Source organism: Zosterops lateralis (assembly GCF_965231275.1).
Source record: "Zosterops lateralis genome assembly, chromosome: 6".
NCBI classification, from domain to species: Eukaryota; Metazoa; Chordata; class Aves; order Passeriformes; family Zosteropidae; genus Zosterops; species Zosterops lateralis.
In genome coordinates, this window is record NC_139761.1 from 33,802,877 (window position 1) to 33,820,381 (window position 17,505).

At 40.0% G+C, this 17,505-nt stretch overlaps 1 protein-coding gene across 2 annotated transcripts; it reads right to left on the bottom strand.

Moving 5' to 3' along the window:
• Nucleotides 1-423: 423 nt before the first annotated feature.
• LOC310910578 (serine/arginine-rich splicing factor 5-like) lies at nt 424-15,749 on the bottom strand. 2 transcript variants are annotated; one of them, XM_083863399.1, is made up of 8 exons: nt 15,646-15,749; nt 13,696-13,834; nt 10,145-10,215; nt 9,293-9,379; nt 7,799-7,871; nt 3,934-4,007; nt 2,874-2,984; nt 424-1,892 (listed from the first exon to the last, which is right to left on the bottom strand). In XM_083863399.1, exons 2-8 carry the CDS (start codon nt 13,819-13,821, stop codon nt 1,601-1,603), a joined length of 834 nt encoding a protein of 277 aa, XP_083719525.1. In that variant the 5' UTR covers nt 13,822-13,834; nt 15,646-15,749; the 3' UTR covers nt 424-1,600. The 2 variants fall into 2 exon arrangements, with proteins under 2 accessions (XP_083719525.1, XP_083719526.1); XM_083863400.1 differs by lacking the exon at nt 15,646-15,749 and adding an exon at nt 15,084-15,276.
• Between the last annotated feature and the right edge of the window lie 1,756 nt (nt 15,750-17,505).

Sequence of the window (17,505 nt, forward strand, 5' to 3'; positions counted from 1 at the left end):
ATGGGTAACAGCCTTGAAGCCTTATATATACACAAGTTGTGTGGGCAAATGTAAGAATCTCTAGTACAGCATTTTAAAAGTGAAAAATGGATTCACCTATAGGAAGATTCCAACACCTGTGGCCATTTGGTTGTTGGTTCCCCCGTTGTAGTGTCAGTGCAGAAGGTATCACCACAAACCTGTTTGCAAGGACTGCAGAAAGAATCCTTTTTCCATTTATTCACACAGCCACTGCTGGCCATGACAGTAAAATCCTATCCTGTCCTCCAGTTAGTCGGCATCTGGCCACTTACATATAACGATAACTGGTTTCTAGTCTACATTTTACTTCTATACAGGTATACCTACAAATAAATTTTGTTGTGATCATGTCAGATTGTATGAAGTGAACAACAGCAACTACAATTAAACAAAACTGCAAAATAAGCCAGAAAAAGGTTTGATTTTATTAGGAATGGTACATTTAAATACATGTAAGACTTTGGGATTAATTTACATATTTTTTCCAAAAATGCTTCCCTTCTTTGACAATACAGAAGTTAAAAAAAAAAAATCTAATTCCAAATTGTAAGAACAACAGTACTTGCAGTGGAAATTTCTATTAATCAAAACAACTGTGCATTCCGGAGATTTTGACTACACTTTTCCTGGGATTTTTTTTGCTGCTCTCGTTACTAAAATAACCTTCCTTTCCATCAAGACTATTGCTAGTCATACACATGTTATTCAGTATCACACTTTTGGGTATGAAAGCTATGTCACTTTTATAAACATCAAAAAACATGGACATGCATATTGACATTTCTGTGCAGTTTTATGAAGTCACCTGTCAAATAAGGCCTATACATACAATACCACATACTAGTGAATTACTGTAAAATTATTATAATGGATTCCCGATAATCCTGACATCTGGATGGTATGTCTCATTTTAACAGAAAATTCCAGCTTTCATTACTGCTTAACATTGTATTAATTCACTATCCAAGTGAGCAATATTCAACTAACCAATGTGTATTCCTGAAAGACTTTTGCAAATTAAGCATATTGTCAAGGTCATGTAAAGCTGGAACTTAAAACAGCCTGTTAAGCCAAGCAACGGGGAAAAAGGGGAACTCTAAACTAATTTCATCTGGTCCATTCATTCTCGCACAGAAAAGTAGCCACAGAACCTTAAAGGAATTAAATCTATACTTCCTGTTCTCGGACTTAATACCAAGGACAAAAGCTAACATAGTATTTTGGAAGTCAAAGGCCTTGGAGGTGGAGGGGAAAGTAGGGGCAAGAGAGGGAGAAAGCAGCGTATTGTCTCATCCCATTACCTCAGCATTATGTGTACATAATATATCTATGATAGAAATGTTTACTAATAGCAGGGAAAAAATAAAAAAGACTTCCCACTCCAGACTTCACTGAAAGAAGAAAGCTGACAGCCAGCCCCTCCTCACAGAGATGGCCTATTTGATGACAGGCACTTTGGCAATGTAAGAGGAGGTCACCCTTTCATCATGTTAACTCTTCCCCTCCCAGTTCTCATATATAACTTGTCTCAAGTCTTCAAGAAACTTGAATCAAATTAATTAACATCTCTCGGAGCAGGTTAACTACGGCTATGAGCAGAGCTCGACCTAGAACGAGATTTTCTTTTAGAAGAAGAAGGAGAGGGGGAAGAAGCTATCAAGCTGGAGCGGTGGCTTTTGTGGGAGTAACTCTTTTTAGGAGTACGACTGCGAGAACGAGAGCGGGATCGAGAGCGAGATCGGGATCGAGAGCGAGACCTGGACCTGGACCGGGACCTTGACCTGGACCGGGACCGGCTGTCCGATCTGGAAGATCCTGTAGACCTGGACCTGCTGCGAGATCTTGAGTAACTCCTTGATCGGGATCTGCTCCTAGAGAAACATAATTGAAAGCTGTAGTCTCACCTCTTACTGAATTTAAAACAATCACGTAAAATTCTCAACTACTCTCTATGCATAGCACATCCAGCTGAACACCTCAAAGTGCTACACACAGCATTCAGTTGTTCCACAGTGCTGCTAGATTTCTGCTATGCTCCATCATGACAGCATCTTCTTAGGTCGACACCATCAGGAACTGCTGGCCTTGACATTCTCTGCCAGTGTGGCTAAATATGAACTAATAAAAGATGCCGATTTTTAGGCACAGGAGTTAAGAAGAACTCTTTGCCTGCATACTCCTGCCTTGAAATATCATTTAATTTATCATGAAAAACACAGAATTAAAACTTTATACCTGCAGTTTTTATTCTCTCTAGAAATGCCATGCAAATTAGTAAGAGTTTCTTTCAATGGGCTAAGAAAGTCTCTAAAGGTGTGGATCACCAGCACATTTTACGCCTTAGAGTTTTAACACCTTCACTAGTAATGAATCCCTTTTTTCATGGGAAGAAATGGATTTAAGAGAGAAAATGAAAAGGTGCAGCCAACATCAGTTTTTTTAAATGACTGAAGAGCAGAACTGCTTAGGAATAATGCAAGCAAGCTAACTGATTTTCCTTCATTCTCATGAACAAGTTGGCTTTCACATCTATGTGAGAAACATTTCACAGGACTGTGAAACAGCTGTCCTTTAAATTAAACATTTTTAATACCAAAATTTGTGTTTTAAAAAAGTTCTTTCTTTACAATACCACACTTTGTCTTTTAAAAAAATCTTTAATCTCATCCGAAAGTGTTCTATTTACCCTGTTTCAGCAAGTTAGTTCTTATCTTAATCTGTTTACATTGCTAAAAAGTGGTTCTGTGCAGTGATATTTAGCTTGGGGCCAAAACCTAGATAATCAAACTTTGGCATCAGTACTACCCAAATCCATGCCCCTCAGCAGAATTTTATCATGTCAGGTGACATACCTATGCCTTCTGTGGTCTTCAGTCAGTTTAATTCTGCGTCCATTCAGCTCAGTGCCATCCAGTTTTTCCAGTGCACTCTTCATGTCACTGTAAGATGCAAACTCCACAACCCTGTATACCATAATGAAATTAAGGAAAAGTTTCAGAGAAACAAAAAAAAAAAGTAAGGAAATCAAGTCTGGCCCTTTTTAATCCATTGATTTACAGCTTTCTGTTTTATCTTCTGAAAGCTAGTTTTTAACATGGTTAATAGGAAAATATGACACCAACAGTCCTGGCCATCGATACCTCTCACATCTTCTTAAACAATACCAGAACTGCCATCTGCAAGGAGATGGAGAAAATGCAGGAAACTACACAAACGTGCATCAGCTGAGGTAATATCTTTCAGTCCTCTACTAAGCTGCATTCCAAAGCTGTCCATGAAACAAAGTAAGTTTGCAGACTCTTCTGCCATATTTAAGAATTTTAACAATGAATAAAAAAATCCAGTCTTCGTGGTTTTTTTAATTAGAGCTCAAAAAAAAAGGTCTAAGTTGCATTGGTTTGCAGTAGCCTAGAGTGGTTTGCCAGCACAGACACTCTATTCACACTTCTTTCTCTCCTGCTTTGTTGTGCAGGACCTTTGTAGTCTGCAGAACTGAGAAGGGAGAGTGGGCAGGTAGGAGTTCCCCATGGAAGTTGGTTGTGTTCACTTCCCATGACTTTGACTGCTGAACCAGTGTAAAGCAGCCACAGAGAGGAGGTGTTTTAGCCTCAGGACTCCGATCATAAATGATTAGATAAAAATAACAGAGCATGACTTAACATTTGAAAGGAATTCTCCTTTCCTCTTCTGCTTTCACATATTGTTTTCATGATAAGAGAATAGAGACTGAGTTCAATACTGAACTACTTAATGACAGTTTGTGTTTTGGATTGTTTTGGTTCTTGAACTGGAGAAATTTCAGCATCTAAGCCACACCATATGTTTATAGCTCATTTCTTCTGTATTACAAGAAAAATCATGCTCTTAATAGTTTCAGCTATCATATCACAAAAAACCACAAAATGAACTTACCCTTCATTCCTGTTGTTTCTGTGTGCATCCACATAGGTGACCTCCCCTGCCTTTCTCATGACATCTTTCAAGTCCTACAGCAAAAGTTAACATTTTAATTTGAACAGGACACAAAACAGTCAGGTGGCAGAATACTCCCTAAAACTTTCTCTGCTAAAACTGCTTAATGCTTTTTAATTTCTATATATAAAAATACACATATCATTTAGAAAAAAGTTTCTGAAACAGCTTATGTAATAGCAGCTGCACATAGAAAGGATTCATCATTTTACAGCTACAGCGAATAAAACACTGCTTTCAAGATAATACTACATCCCAAAACCAGCTGTTATAAAAACATAATGCCATACTTAAAATACCAACATGTCCCCTGAAATCAGAACAATAGGAGATGAGAAGTGCAGTAGTATTAAATGCAGATTTTCATAACTAACGCCCCAGTTAAATGAAATGCCAATAAATGTAAACAAATTCAATGTTTATGCTCACCTCCCCCAGCTTCAAAGCAAAATTAAAAGCAAAAAGGTGTAATTACAATGTAATTTAAAATTTTGCAAAGGAATTTTTTTTTTAAGTTTCATCTGAGTATCTGGCACGCTACAGTGTCACATCGATAGACATCCCTGTCATAAACTTAACAGAGGCTAAACGTGGGCAAGTAAAATTACTTGCTTAGCAATAGGAGAAAGGACAAACAAATAATGTAAGAGGTCACTAAAAAGCTAAACATTTGTCTAAGTTAAGGCAGCACTTTTACCCAACAGTATCTGGTATTTTATAATCCCAGACTACTTACCGCAGCACACCACAAGTGGCAGGTGATATAAGAAGGTACCTTAAGCAAAGAGTTGCTTGTCCAATACCTAGCTGGCCAAGAGGAACTCTCTTACATGAGAAAGGCAGTGATGGCTCATAGCAATATGCTTCACGGAGGTACCAGAGGCCCTGAAAGCACTGGACATAGTCTCCAGTCTCCAGAGGTGGCTAAAGAACCCGAGGATGATCTGTGCTAGCCAATCGAGATCAAACCCAGGCAAACCAAGATCTAGACTGCCAAAAAACAGGAGTGTCATAGGAACCAAAAGGAAAATTCAGAACAGGCCAAACCCTAGATTTTCAGCCACTAGAAAACCCCCAATCTTTGGTTCTTTTTCCTCCACACAAGAAAAATGAAGGTTAACCAAATCAAGGTTGTTAGAAGAGGTTCAAAATGTACTTGGTTAGAAATACATTTAAGGAACAGAAGACTACAAGACAAAAAGCCAAGAAAAAACTTTAGAACATTTGCCACAGAATATAAAAAAGTTTAGTTCTATCTAGTATTTTAATTCAATAGTTTCATGTTAAAAACTAGCATATGCAAAGTAGTAGATATTTTCCTTAGTTTCACAGGTTCTAATACAAAGAAACCCTAATAGCGAATGAAAACTGGTCTCTATTAGTACCATTAAAAATACTTCAAATTACCTCAATTTAGAGATAATGGACAAAATTTTGGGTCTGCTCAAGTCAATGAGAATTTAACCAGATAAGGACTGGTAAATCAAAAGAAGTTATAAATTTTTAATCTACATGATTTTTTTTCCCAAATCAGTAACTTTAGGCTCCCACCATCTTGCCAGGCTATATGCTGAATCCTAAGAAACATTAACATGAAATATCATTTGTCATCGCAATGTCAACATGATTAAGATGCCAACATTATTGCTTAAAAGAGAGGAAATGTCATGTGCTATAAAAGCTCAACATTCTGTTACTAGGGGAATGTTTTAAAGTTACCTGGTATTACCTAACCAGTGGAACAATCAAATTTTATCTTAATTTTACTGTTCTGGGTCACCTCAAACAGCACAAGAAATCCTGTTGTTCTTAGCAGCAAAGAGAAATAAGGTGTAGGACAACCATAAATAGGAAAAACACATATGAAACAAAACATCTTGATGTAACACAGACCTATTTTTCTCAGCTGCTTGAAAATTTGATACTGAAAAACTTATGAGGGTGGTTGGAAAGCTCTGAGCATGAAGAAATACATGTTTGCTAAAAAAAAAGGAGAGTTCTAACAGTTTGTCTACTACTTAGAAATGGGATTATCTATTAACAATATAGTCAACAATCTGAGGAAACTGATCCAAATACACATTTTTCTGGGTTTTTCTATGTTTAAATATCTCAACACAGTAACTTCTAAGGGAGATGGATGTTCTCAAAGTATGGGGATCTGCACACACCAAAGATTAAATTCTGTGCGTAAATTTAAAAGCAAGGTTCCATAATGAGTGTTTTTCCTAGCAGGGATTAGAAGGGAAGAATAATGGCACTAGTGTTAATCGATTAGCTATTTTAACGTGTTGTAAGTAGCACAGTTAGAAGTTAAAATACTGTGTCAGTACCAAAGCAGTACAGCTTCAAAATGCAGCTTGTATATGGCTGTTACCTTCAAATGATGTCTATCTAGGCAGGTATCGAAAAGTCCCTTATGCTAATTTATCATGTATTTAAGAGACATTGAAACATTTAATTAGAATACTAAAAGATTCATCTGTATGAAATCTGAACTGGGTGGGCTTCAGATTAAAGTGTAAGTACACATAAAGCCATTATAAATATTCACAAGTAAAAGAAGGCTACAAAAATGTTAATTTTTTTCAAGTTATGCATTGAACACTAAACAGCACTATAGGATTTATTTTCCCTAACATTCTACTATGGCTTACTTCTCTGGCCCTACTGTCGTTTCCAAGTGACAATCTCTCCATATATGTAGCTCTGTAGCATACCCAGAAGATATTTAGATTAAATCCAGTTCATCATCGCATCAACTCAGCTGGTTTTCTCTAGTTATTCAATAATTAACACAACTGTACTGTTACAAACCCTTTGAACCTGTCATGCAGAAGATAAACAAACTGAGTTCAACCGTTTATCTGCATGGATTGCACCCAACTCTTATGAAACACTCCAGCAAAGCTCCAGGCAAGCCAAGAAGCCTCCTCGTGGGGAAGTAGCTCCAAGACCGAGGCTTTGAACATTCAACATGTTCTACTGCATCTTTCAGGACACTGATTAAAGTCTCTTGATTCGAAGAATACAAAGGTTAATGAACAAGACTAAACTCCACTATTTCACTCACCTTTTGGAAATAGCATCTGTTGCTATGTCCTTAAAAAGCAAACCTTCTGTACATTGTATACTACACAGAACACGACTAAAAAAATCGATTACATGGCTATTCTGTTAAAAGCCAGCTAAATATTAGCAAGACACTAGCAAGAGGTGAAAAAACAACAACAAAAAAAAAGGGGGTAAGAAAGCTTCAAATGACACGTACTCCAAGTTTGGGATTAAAAAAAAAAAATCTACAATAAGCATACTCGACACAGTAGTGCTCTTAAAATTCCCTATATTAATGATGCATTACCAGAATTCTCTATCATTAACTGGGTCACAAAAATATTTTGCAGAACATAAGAAAAGACTATAAATTTCCATCAAAACAAAGGCATGTACTTCCAGGTGTAACAATACAAAAAGATGACATAGTTTGAATGAATGCAACGTTTCAATATTTAAGAAACAATCTAGAGTCTTCCAAAGTTTTATCAGTTGCCAAACAGAAGTGAGAATCCATTCTCAACTACAAAGTCTAGTTACAAAACTATTTGCATAGATTGAAACAGAAGAATTTTCTGTTTGAATTCGAAGTGCTTGAATGCTAATTTTTAGCAATCCCTGAAGCTTTTTTCGTATTTTTTGTTCCCATTCAATATTTATGATGGCTTTATTAAGAAACTAGGCTGAAAGCAATCTACTTATAGAGTAGTAAAATAAGGTGTAAAAAAGAGAAGATAAGATGCTAACTCACCTGCCAGCTGATACGGGAGGAAAGGTTTTCAACAATGATCCTGTGTTCAGTACGAACAGGAGGCCCATACCGGCTGGAAGAATTCAAAGGGAAAAAAAATAATAAAATTCTCCAGCCTAAGGAATAAAAAAACTTTTAAAATCTGACATTTTCTACAGTTTGCTGAAAGATTTAAGTGATTTCCTTGTTGCTGGACTGCAGACTTCATTTTTCTGAGTCAAGAGTATACTTACAACTCCCCTAGAAGAGTGTCCTGGTTTTTTTCAGAACACCCAGGTCTTCCCAGTATTTAAAGAAGAGGACCCAGAGTCACAAAACAGGTAAGGATGAGTCTCAATTTTCCATTATTGCAAACCAAGTCTCTTCCTGCCTAGCACTGGCAGTCTGACATCATGAACACAACTACAACATCAGATGCCCATGACCTTCAATCAAGCAAACTTGCTACTTTGAAAGTCCACTTTTAGCCTGGACCTCAGACCAATTACCACATGAAGGTTACTGCCAGTAAAGTTAAAAAAATCTAATTAGCACGCTTGCATATGCAAATTAGATGTTCCAGACATTGGTTGGTAACTGGCAGCAATTCTGACTTTGTAACAAATGTGAAAGTTTCTGTCCCTTGTACCTTTGTCTTTCTTCCAAACCCTACTCTGCATAGGCCACAGCTATGAATGTTTCTACAGAGTAAATTCTTCCACATCTACTTCCTTCATACAGGTAGATATGAAGTACAAAGAGGTAACGTGTAGCTGTCTGGCAGAACTTTCACTGCAAGTTGGCCAAGGTTCACCACCGGCTCTAATCACTGAAAGGGAACAACTCCACAAACACTGTGTGTCCTCTAGAGGTATTCTAGAGATGAGCTGTGTCCTGGTTTTCACATTCCATCAATGGAGAGACTCTCCTGCTTGGTCAGCAAACTCAGTCAACTGGTATTTACTAACACGTGCAGAAATGTTTATCTTGTGCCCTAGCAGTGCTCCTTTTCTAGGCTGTGCTGAAATAAGCATTTTGATAACCATACAGCTGGAAATATGAAAACTTGGTTAGACAGTAAATACCTTGAATTACTGCTCTACAATAATTCTACTTATTATGTAAGCTCAGGTTGGTGACAAAAGCCGCAACAGAGGAGCTCTGCATTTTTCCTGACTTAGTGTTAAAATCAGCCAATCCAACTGGATCAATACTCCTTAACATCATTTACATGACAGTAGGAAGCAAGACCAGTGTGGTGCCTACAGTATGGCAAAGGTACATTTCACAATGGGTTTGTCAGCCTCTCCAAGACAGTTAAACTGCTTTAAAATCCTTCACTCTCCTCAGCTTGAGAAGGCAAATAACAATAATGAACCTGCAAGGTTTGAGAACATACAACTCCTTTTGTGAAGCTACATAAGGAAACAGCTGGATCTCCCTAAATCACGAAAAGAAAACTCCAGTTCTTTCCTTACTGGAAGAGGAAAAGGACAGGGACCCCAGACCACCTACCTAGATCCACTCTGCGACTGGTAATAACTGAACCGTTGTGAGAATCTCCCCCTTCCTCTTCGGGCTCGAGCATGTTCAATTGTGACCCTTGTGACAGAAACAAAACAAGCACATAAAAAACCAACAAACTTTAAGTGTTTGATATTGACTTAAATCTTTCACAACTGGAAGCAAATGTACAAAAACAAGAATTACCTTGCCCTTGGAAACAATGATTTATAACACAACCACTGGCATTTCTTAAAGAGTCAGACCAGTGTTTTTTCTCGTTCGCCTCCCTCCGATTTTCATGAAATTTGTCATGAGTCTGTAGTTCAGACTGAAGCACTTGAATTTGCTTAACCAGAGCCCAGGAGTAATCACAGAGAGTAAAAGAGTTCTAAACTAACTAACAACAATGTAATGACCTAAAATACAGCTTCCATATTCACAATAAAAATTACTGCAACATACAATTACTATAGTACAAATTGCTGCAACTGGAGGGCAACAATCCAAATGATAGCAGACTATCATCAGCTTATTTTCTGGTCAATAGACATGTAAATACTATACAAGTATTTATATAACATGCCTACTAATATTCCTAATTACAAGATCCTGAGCTACCTTTGAAAGAGCTAAGTGCAAATAGAGAAAACAGTCAGCCCTGCTCCAAACCATTCCTCCTCCAGTCTCAAACTAATCTTTGTCGTAAACAAGACTGGATCACAATGAATGCATTTAAAGTTATGGAAGGTATATCCCACCACAGAACCACAGCAAATGGGTGCCAGAGCACAAGAGAATGCACTGCATTTTGATGCAAAGCACTTTTTCTATTCTTAAGGGAAATTATGGTATCACACTTACCTTTCATCACACAGCTCTTTACCATTTAGTTCATAAATTGCATCATCAGCATCCCTGTGGTCTTCAAATTCCTAAAAAGAAAATAGGAATTAAAAAGTATTTTTCCTCACAGTATATGCAAATACTAATAAAAATACTTTCTCTCTAAATTTTACATTTCTACAGTATCACCAAGAACTCTGAATAAGGAAGCTAATTCCTAGTACATTTATGACAGAAAAGCCGAAACGTTTCTATTCATGGAAATTTCTCCTCCCTCCATCCCACAAACTCCTTTTGTCTCCCCAGTTGTTTCAGTATAACTGCAGTATCTATATAAAATAAAATAAAATAAAATAAAATAAAATAAAATAAAATAAAATAAAATAAAATAAAATACCTGGTTTGCTACAGAAATATCTAAAATACTTTTGGGGAAAGGAGGGGAAAATTATTTAAAGGCATACAATTTAAAACACAGCTCCACATACTGGAAAATGGAATATAACAACATGAGCTGATCAAATGCAGGAGAGCTGTGCACTTCCAAAACTCTCTTAAGATTGAATTCTTACTGAACTGGCAAAGAAAGAGTAAACCAGAAAAAAAAAAAAACCACCTAATTTTTTTCTGAGTGAATTCAGTTCACTAGCTGGGCAAGAAGGTGCCCATGTAAGAAGAGAGCGAAACATAAGCCCTTCTTCAGCACCAGCCACCTGTGGGTCCAGATCAGCTGTAACAAGCATAATTCCATTTACTGTTGCAATGGAATCTGTCACTTTGCTTTTGGCAGAAATGCCGCTTTAGTCAGCCCAAGCAGCCTCGGCCCACTATCCAGCCCACTGGTTCTTGGCAAAGCTGCTTGTACAGCTCTGTAGGAAACTAGGTCAAGAAACCTACCCAGATGAAAAACAGCACCCTCTGTGCAGGAGGTGGGGTGAAAAAGTGTTATTTTTCAACCAGATCAGCTTCCCAGGTAGGTTCATTATATGTGGCTGGACAACTGGAGCAATACCACGAGAGGCAAGGGGACCAAGGGAAGAAATAAAGCAGAGAGAACAAGCCGCTGGGTAGGGACTGCTGGCAGCAACAGTGAAGATGGAGAGAAAAAATTGTGGAACTGCAGCTTGCAAGGAATTAACAACAGAGAAGAAGCTTCTCAAGTTGAAGAAAGTATTTGCATAATTATAAACTGCTTTTCAGAAGCAATACTGGCTTAAACAATCTTCCCTCTTCTGCACTGAATTTTGTTTCACTACCAAGTGAAACACCACAGGTCCTTGCATGAGGATGCAAGGATTATCTTAAAACACTAAATTTAGGTCCAGCATTTAAAAGTATCAGTAGTTGAGAACTACAGTTCCATCAAGTCAGGTACTTAACAAAATGAACATCTGCATGTCTATCTAGCTCTATGGTCTGAAGTTTGAAAACACTATGCCCTGAAATCTAGAAAATTTAAGTAAATATAATTACTTTCAAAGATTAAGCAATGATTTTAATCAAGCACAAAAAAACATGCTTTTAACACTGTAACTATGTTCACTTGGTTTTGTAATGTTTTACAAATACAGGTCTTAAATAACAGAAAAGAGATGAACTGACAGCACATGGCCAGTGAAGCGCCATGAAGGATAATGCCATTCCCTGTGTTCATAAATGACACAGATGACAAGGATCAAGCACAGCCTCATCAATTTTGTGTCTGACACCAAAGTGGGAGGAGAAATAGCTAAACCAGATGAAAAACCATCCCACATAAAGACCTTGACAAGCTGAAAGATTAAGCAAACAAGAATCACAAGTCTTAACGAAAGATAAAACATGAAGTGCTCGCTGTGGCACAAGACAATCCTAAGCAGCAGAACGTGCTGGGGGCCGAGTGGCTGGAGCGTAGCTCTGCTGAAAAGGACACAGAAATCCTCGTGGAGAGCCAGACAAGCATGAGTCAGCAGTGTGGCCTTGCTGCAAGGAAAGCAAAGCACATCCTGGGCTGCATCAGTAGGAGCACAATCAGCAGGCCAAGGGGTGCTATTATTCCACCCGATTTGGTGTTTGTTAGGCCACACCTGGAACACTGTGCCCAGTTTTGGTCCCTCCAACTCATAAAAGACATTGAAAAATCAGACTGAGACTAGCAGAGGGCCACCAAAACTCATCAGAAGATTGGATAACAAAAATGTTGAGGGAGCTGTGCTTGTTCAGCAGGAAGAAAAGGCAACTCCAAGGGAATCCAGAGTCTTCCAAAACCTAGAACACAGTTACACGAACAATGGAAGTGATTTCTGATATAGGTGCACTATAATGGGATGACAAGTATGGGAGAGAAAGTTGTTCAGCTGCAAAGAAAAAAAAATATCCTGAAAACAATTAAAAATTTTAGATGAATTTATGAGACAATTATTCAAGCTTATTAGTGACCTTTGAAAAGAAAATGGTTCCACCTAGGAACTAGAGAGGAGGAAGGATTGACTGACTGACTTACAAGAGCTGAACAGAAGTTGTTCCTCAATGAGTCAACAGCCCTGCCCAGGAAGAGAAGAGGAACACTCAAGGAAAGGGGACTGAGAAATAGCAGCAACTGGAAAGAGCATTCTAAATAAACTCAGGCTCGTGTCTACATCAGCCATTTACCTCCAGACTTTTAAGAGACAGGTATTTACCAACTGGCAGTCAACAAGAAGCAGCTCAGAATGCAGGAGAACCAGGAACCACCATGTTTAGGAGTTAAAGAGCAATATTCACATGAAACTAAAGTAGCCAAAGCCTGTCCTTTTGTTCTTTTCCAATAACTTCACTCAAGGGATTATCTTGGCAGAAAGAGTGGCATGTAAACCCACCATTGTGCAAGGGCAGTATCAGCCTTTCAAGTGTGAACAAAGCTAATTCTCAATTCTCATGAGATAAGAGTGAAAACACAGGCTGATCCTGAGTCAATCTGTGACACTGTAAAGCTGCAAAATTTGGACATTTAGGAGCAGGTAGATAGGAAACTGAGATACAATGAACTGTCTATTTCATCTTAATAGTCATATTAGACATATGTGCCCTATAAATATGTACTGATGATGAATTCATTGAACTTTAGCTGCACAAGATTTCAAAGCTGTGCTGCCTGAATACAGCAGCCAGCACCTATTACACCTGTTGTCTTAGCCAACTACTCTGCTTTTTTGTCAGGCCATTAAGAAATATGACCAAGCAGACTGCAAGGGGTGAGAGAGGAGCTCAAGTGGTTCTGTATAAATGTTACTTCCCAGTCAAGACTGCAAAATTTTGTACTGCCATAACAGGATACTTCTACAGTCTTCAGAAATGAGGGACAAATTTTAAATCCACAGAAGACTATGATCAAGCAATGTATTTAATGTAGCTAGAATATTATCAAGACTTTGAGCAAAACCTGGCCAAAACCGTAATCCAGAATTAAGAAAATCATTCTGAAACGTGTATCGATATTTTCCATTTCCCACTGCGACTACTATTATCTCAAACATCTTCCTTTCCTTGACATCATCCTAGCAAGGTTAGCACCTGCAGGCAAGAGCAAGGCAAACAAGGGTGTCCCTTACCACAAAGCCAAATCCATTTTTGAGATGGATTTCCCGTATGCGACCGTATCCCTTGAAGAACTTCTCCACGTCCCGTTCGCGAGCACGGGAGCTCAAGTGTCCAACGAAGACACGGCAGCCACTCATCTTAAGGGTGATGCTAAAAAAGAAAACAGCACCATTTAGCAGATTAACAAACTTAAAATAGGCTGATTAAGATCACTTTTACATCTCAGAAATCTTAGTTAAGTCGGATTTGATTTTTCCTGTCCTCTAGGTGTACATGTTAAATTTGTATTTATCGTTTTTCTGGCTGATTCTCTACAGCCAGAAAAGTTATAAAATCCTGTCTTGCTGTCTTTTAGTAGAACCTACAAAGAACTTCCAGTTTTGTACTTTTTAATCATGAAATTTAAAATCCCAAATCTGTAACTTCAAAGACTTTACTGGATTAGCAGCTGCTGAAAAAAACAAAACAAAACAAAACAAAATTAATGCTAATCGTTAGAGTAACAACGTAAAACATTTTCAAAACTTTTGCTTTCACCTAGAAAAATCTCTTCAGTAAAATTTTATTAGCACACAAAAGATAAATAATAGTCATCAAATTATTTCGATTTCCAGTAACCATAAATATAACTTATTTTAACAACCTATATGGTTTTGAAGAAGAATTTTGCATTATGAGATTTCAACAATAGCAAAAATAACAAAGGCCATTCAAGGCATCGAAATTTTTAAAGTTAGTCACTGATCCAGGATATATAATTTGAGATATTCTATGTAAAACTCCATCTTTTATCTTAAGGTGTCACTTTTTCAGTTTATGTGGTTTAAAAAAATTTAAGATTTTGTAACTGGAAAATATTAATTATTTGGCTCACTCAATGAGCTTGCTGTCATAGAAAAAAAACCAAAGAATTTGAACCCTAAGGAATGGAAATATGACGTGATCTTGCACTACAATACTGGACTCTAAAGCAGGCAGAGTAAACAGACAATATGTCACGTTAGCTGTGAAAATAATCCCAGCCAGTTTGGATTAAGCATTTTCAATCAGTGTAATTTACCTCCTCTGTTAACTTACACCCATTAGGTTTCTATTGAATACTTTCTTACAGCCTTACGTAACTGCACGCTTTAAAACACGGCAACAACAGCCGCTTCCACAACAGCGCTCATTTTGGGAACAACACAGATTTGAAAGATTAAAAGGACTGCGTAACTGCTGTTCGATATTTTTAGTTGTAGGAAAATAAAGTGGGAGGAAGAATCACAGAAGGAACTGTGTGTGGAACTGACCACCACTGAAACTGTCAAGTACACGGCGAGAGACGTAAGAACGACCCATCCGCGCCGTATTTACTCATAATCAGGGAGCACAATGGGTGAGAGATCTGTATTGACACCTGCGAGGCGCGGAGCTTCACACGTCGCTCCGAACACAATGAAACCGACTTCGCTCCCTGAAGATTCAGTAGGCGCAGAAAAGCCCTCGGGAAGCACGGACTCGCAGCAAAAGGCCATCTGCTCCTCCCTCCTTTCGAGAAGCCAAGCGGATCCGGGCTGCGCCAGGCCCGCGGCCTGCCCAGGGCAGCCGGGCGCTCTTCACGGCCCCGCCGCCATCACGGCGCCGGCCCACGCAGCGCCGCCGGCCCCTTCGGCTCTTCCGAGCTTTGCGTTCGCCTCCAATCCGCGACGGCTCCTCCGGGCGATCCTGCCGGGATCAGCCCTCCCCCGCCCGGGGCAGCGACGGATCGCGGCCCCCGCCCTCCCCTCCTCCCCCGGCCGCGGCCCCGCCGAGCGCCCGGGCCTGCAGCGCCGCGCGGCGCCAGCGAGGCCTCCGCCCGCGGCTCCCGGCCTCGGCCCGTTCCCGCCCCGCCGAGGGATACCGCCGCCACAACCCCGCCGCTGGCTCCCCGCGCCCGCCCCGGCTCCCCCTCCCCGCGCCGCAGAGGGGCGGCCACGCACCGTTTCGGAGCGGCGAGTCCTGCGGGCCGTGAGGGAACCGCTCTGCGGCCGCGGCGACAATGGCTGCCGGCTGCTCCACCACCGACCGACCGAGCGACCGCCGCGCCACCGCCGCGCCTGCGCGACACCGCCCCGCCCCGCCCCGCGCGGCACCACGGGAAATGTAGGCGCGGGGGACAATGGCGGCGGCCTCAGAGGCCGTTTCTCCCCAAACCTCAGAGGCCCGTCCGGCCTGCCTTTGAACACCGCCAGGAATGGGGTATACACAGCTTCCCCAGGCAGCCTGCTGAACCGCCTGTGGCTTTTTGAGTAAGGCATGGCAAAACAGATGGCTGACAATTTGCTTAACGAGTGGAGGAGACAAGTCAAACATCAGAGAATTCATCTGGATGAATTGTCAGCTCTGCCCACAGAAGGGTGCGGCGGCCGGCCCCTCACCATCTTCTCTTCGGCACACAGAATTACACTGCTCTGGATAAAGCTGCAATACTGTTATTCGCTGACACCAGGGGGAAACCTTGGCGGGGAAAAGCATCTAGTGAAGATCCAGGCCTGTGTGGCAGAAGCAGTTTTTCCATGAATAAACAGCACAGCACTTTCGTGCTTTATTAGTGTCAGATATACTGACATTATGGACTGCTTACAGTGTAATTAATGACACTTTACAGTATGATGACCGAGATAAAAATTACCTGTTTTGTCAATCTAGCATAACTTGTTAAGTCTTCACTCTCCAAATGGTTAAAATATAACTACAGTTTGGTTTGCCTGTTTTCCCCCCTTGTCTGACTGCATCATGTCTGGATTTCCTGTTTTAACTTGGAGTAAATATCTAGGTTGCATTTATGATATTGTATGTTAACTTCAGGCATCCTTCAAAAGTATTGCCTTCTCTAGGAGGGAGATAACCTATACATTAAACATCCATATAATAAACGGAATCTTTTAGGCTGGAAATGATCCTTTGAGATCATCTGGTTTAATCCCACAAGCTTGCCCAGGACCACATCCAGCCAGCTTTTTAATATCTCTCCACATGGAGGCTCCACAACCTCTCTGGACAAACTGCACAACCAAGACTAGAAAAAAAAGCATTTTCTTGTGTTCAGATGAAGTGCCATGGTTTTCAGTTGTCAGTGGATGCTACTGAGAAGAGTCTGGCACCCTCCATTCTCTCCCATTCAGATATCAATACTCATTTAGCCTTCTCCAGGCTGAACAATCCCACCCCTCTTGTCCTCTCTATGAGAGGTGTTCCAGTTTCACAGTCATCTTTGTGCTTGATTTGCTTCAGTAAGTCCATGTCTCTTTTGTGGACATAACACTCCAGATGTGGCCTCACCAGTGCTGTGTAGAGGGGCAGGATCACATCTCTTGACCCTCCAGTGACACCCTGGCTGATGCAGCCCAGGATGCTGCTGACTTTTGCCAAAAGGCAGCTGATGTGAACTCTTATTTGGTAAGAAAATGGAGAAACGTGACAACAGAACACAGCTAGCTGTGGTTAAAAAAGAAAATGTGGGTAGCTGTAGGTGGTGCAAGTATGTCTTACAACTCTGAATACAATCTTTAGTTGTAAGGCTGCTTTACTTCTTTATTTGATAAAACAGACCAGGACCCTCAAAATGGCAATGCTGTGATTTTTTTTTTTGTGCAAATTCTGTGTAGGTGGCAGAGCTGGGCTATTACAGGAGCAGCAGTAGAGTCTCTGTGTGCCTGTGTGCTTGAACTGCTGTGTTAAGAAGCTCAGAAGCAGAAAAAAGCTCCTTAGGTGGCAGTCTTGGAATGGTATGGATGTAATAGGGATTGGAGTTACTGGCAGTAATGAAGATAAGTCATGCTAGAAACCCAATTAAAGTT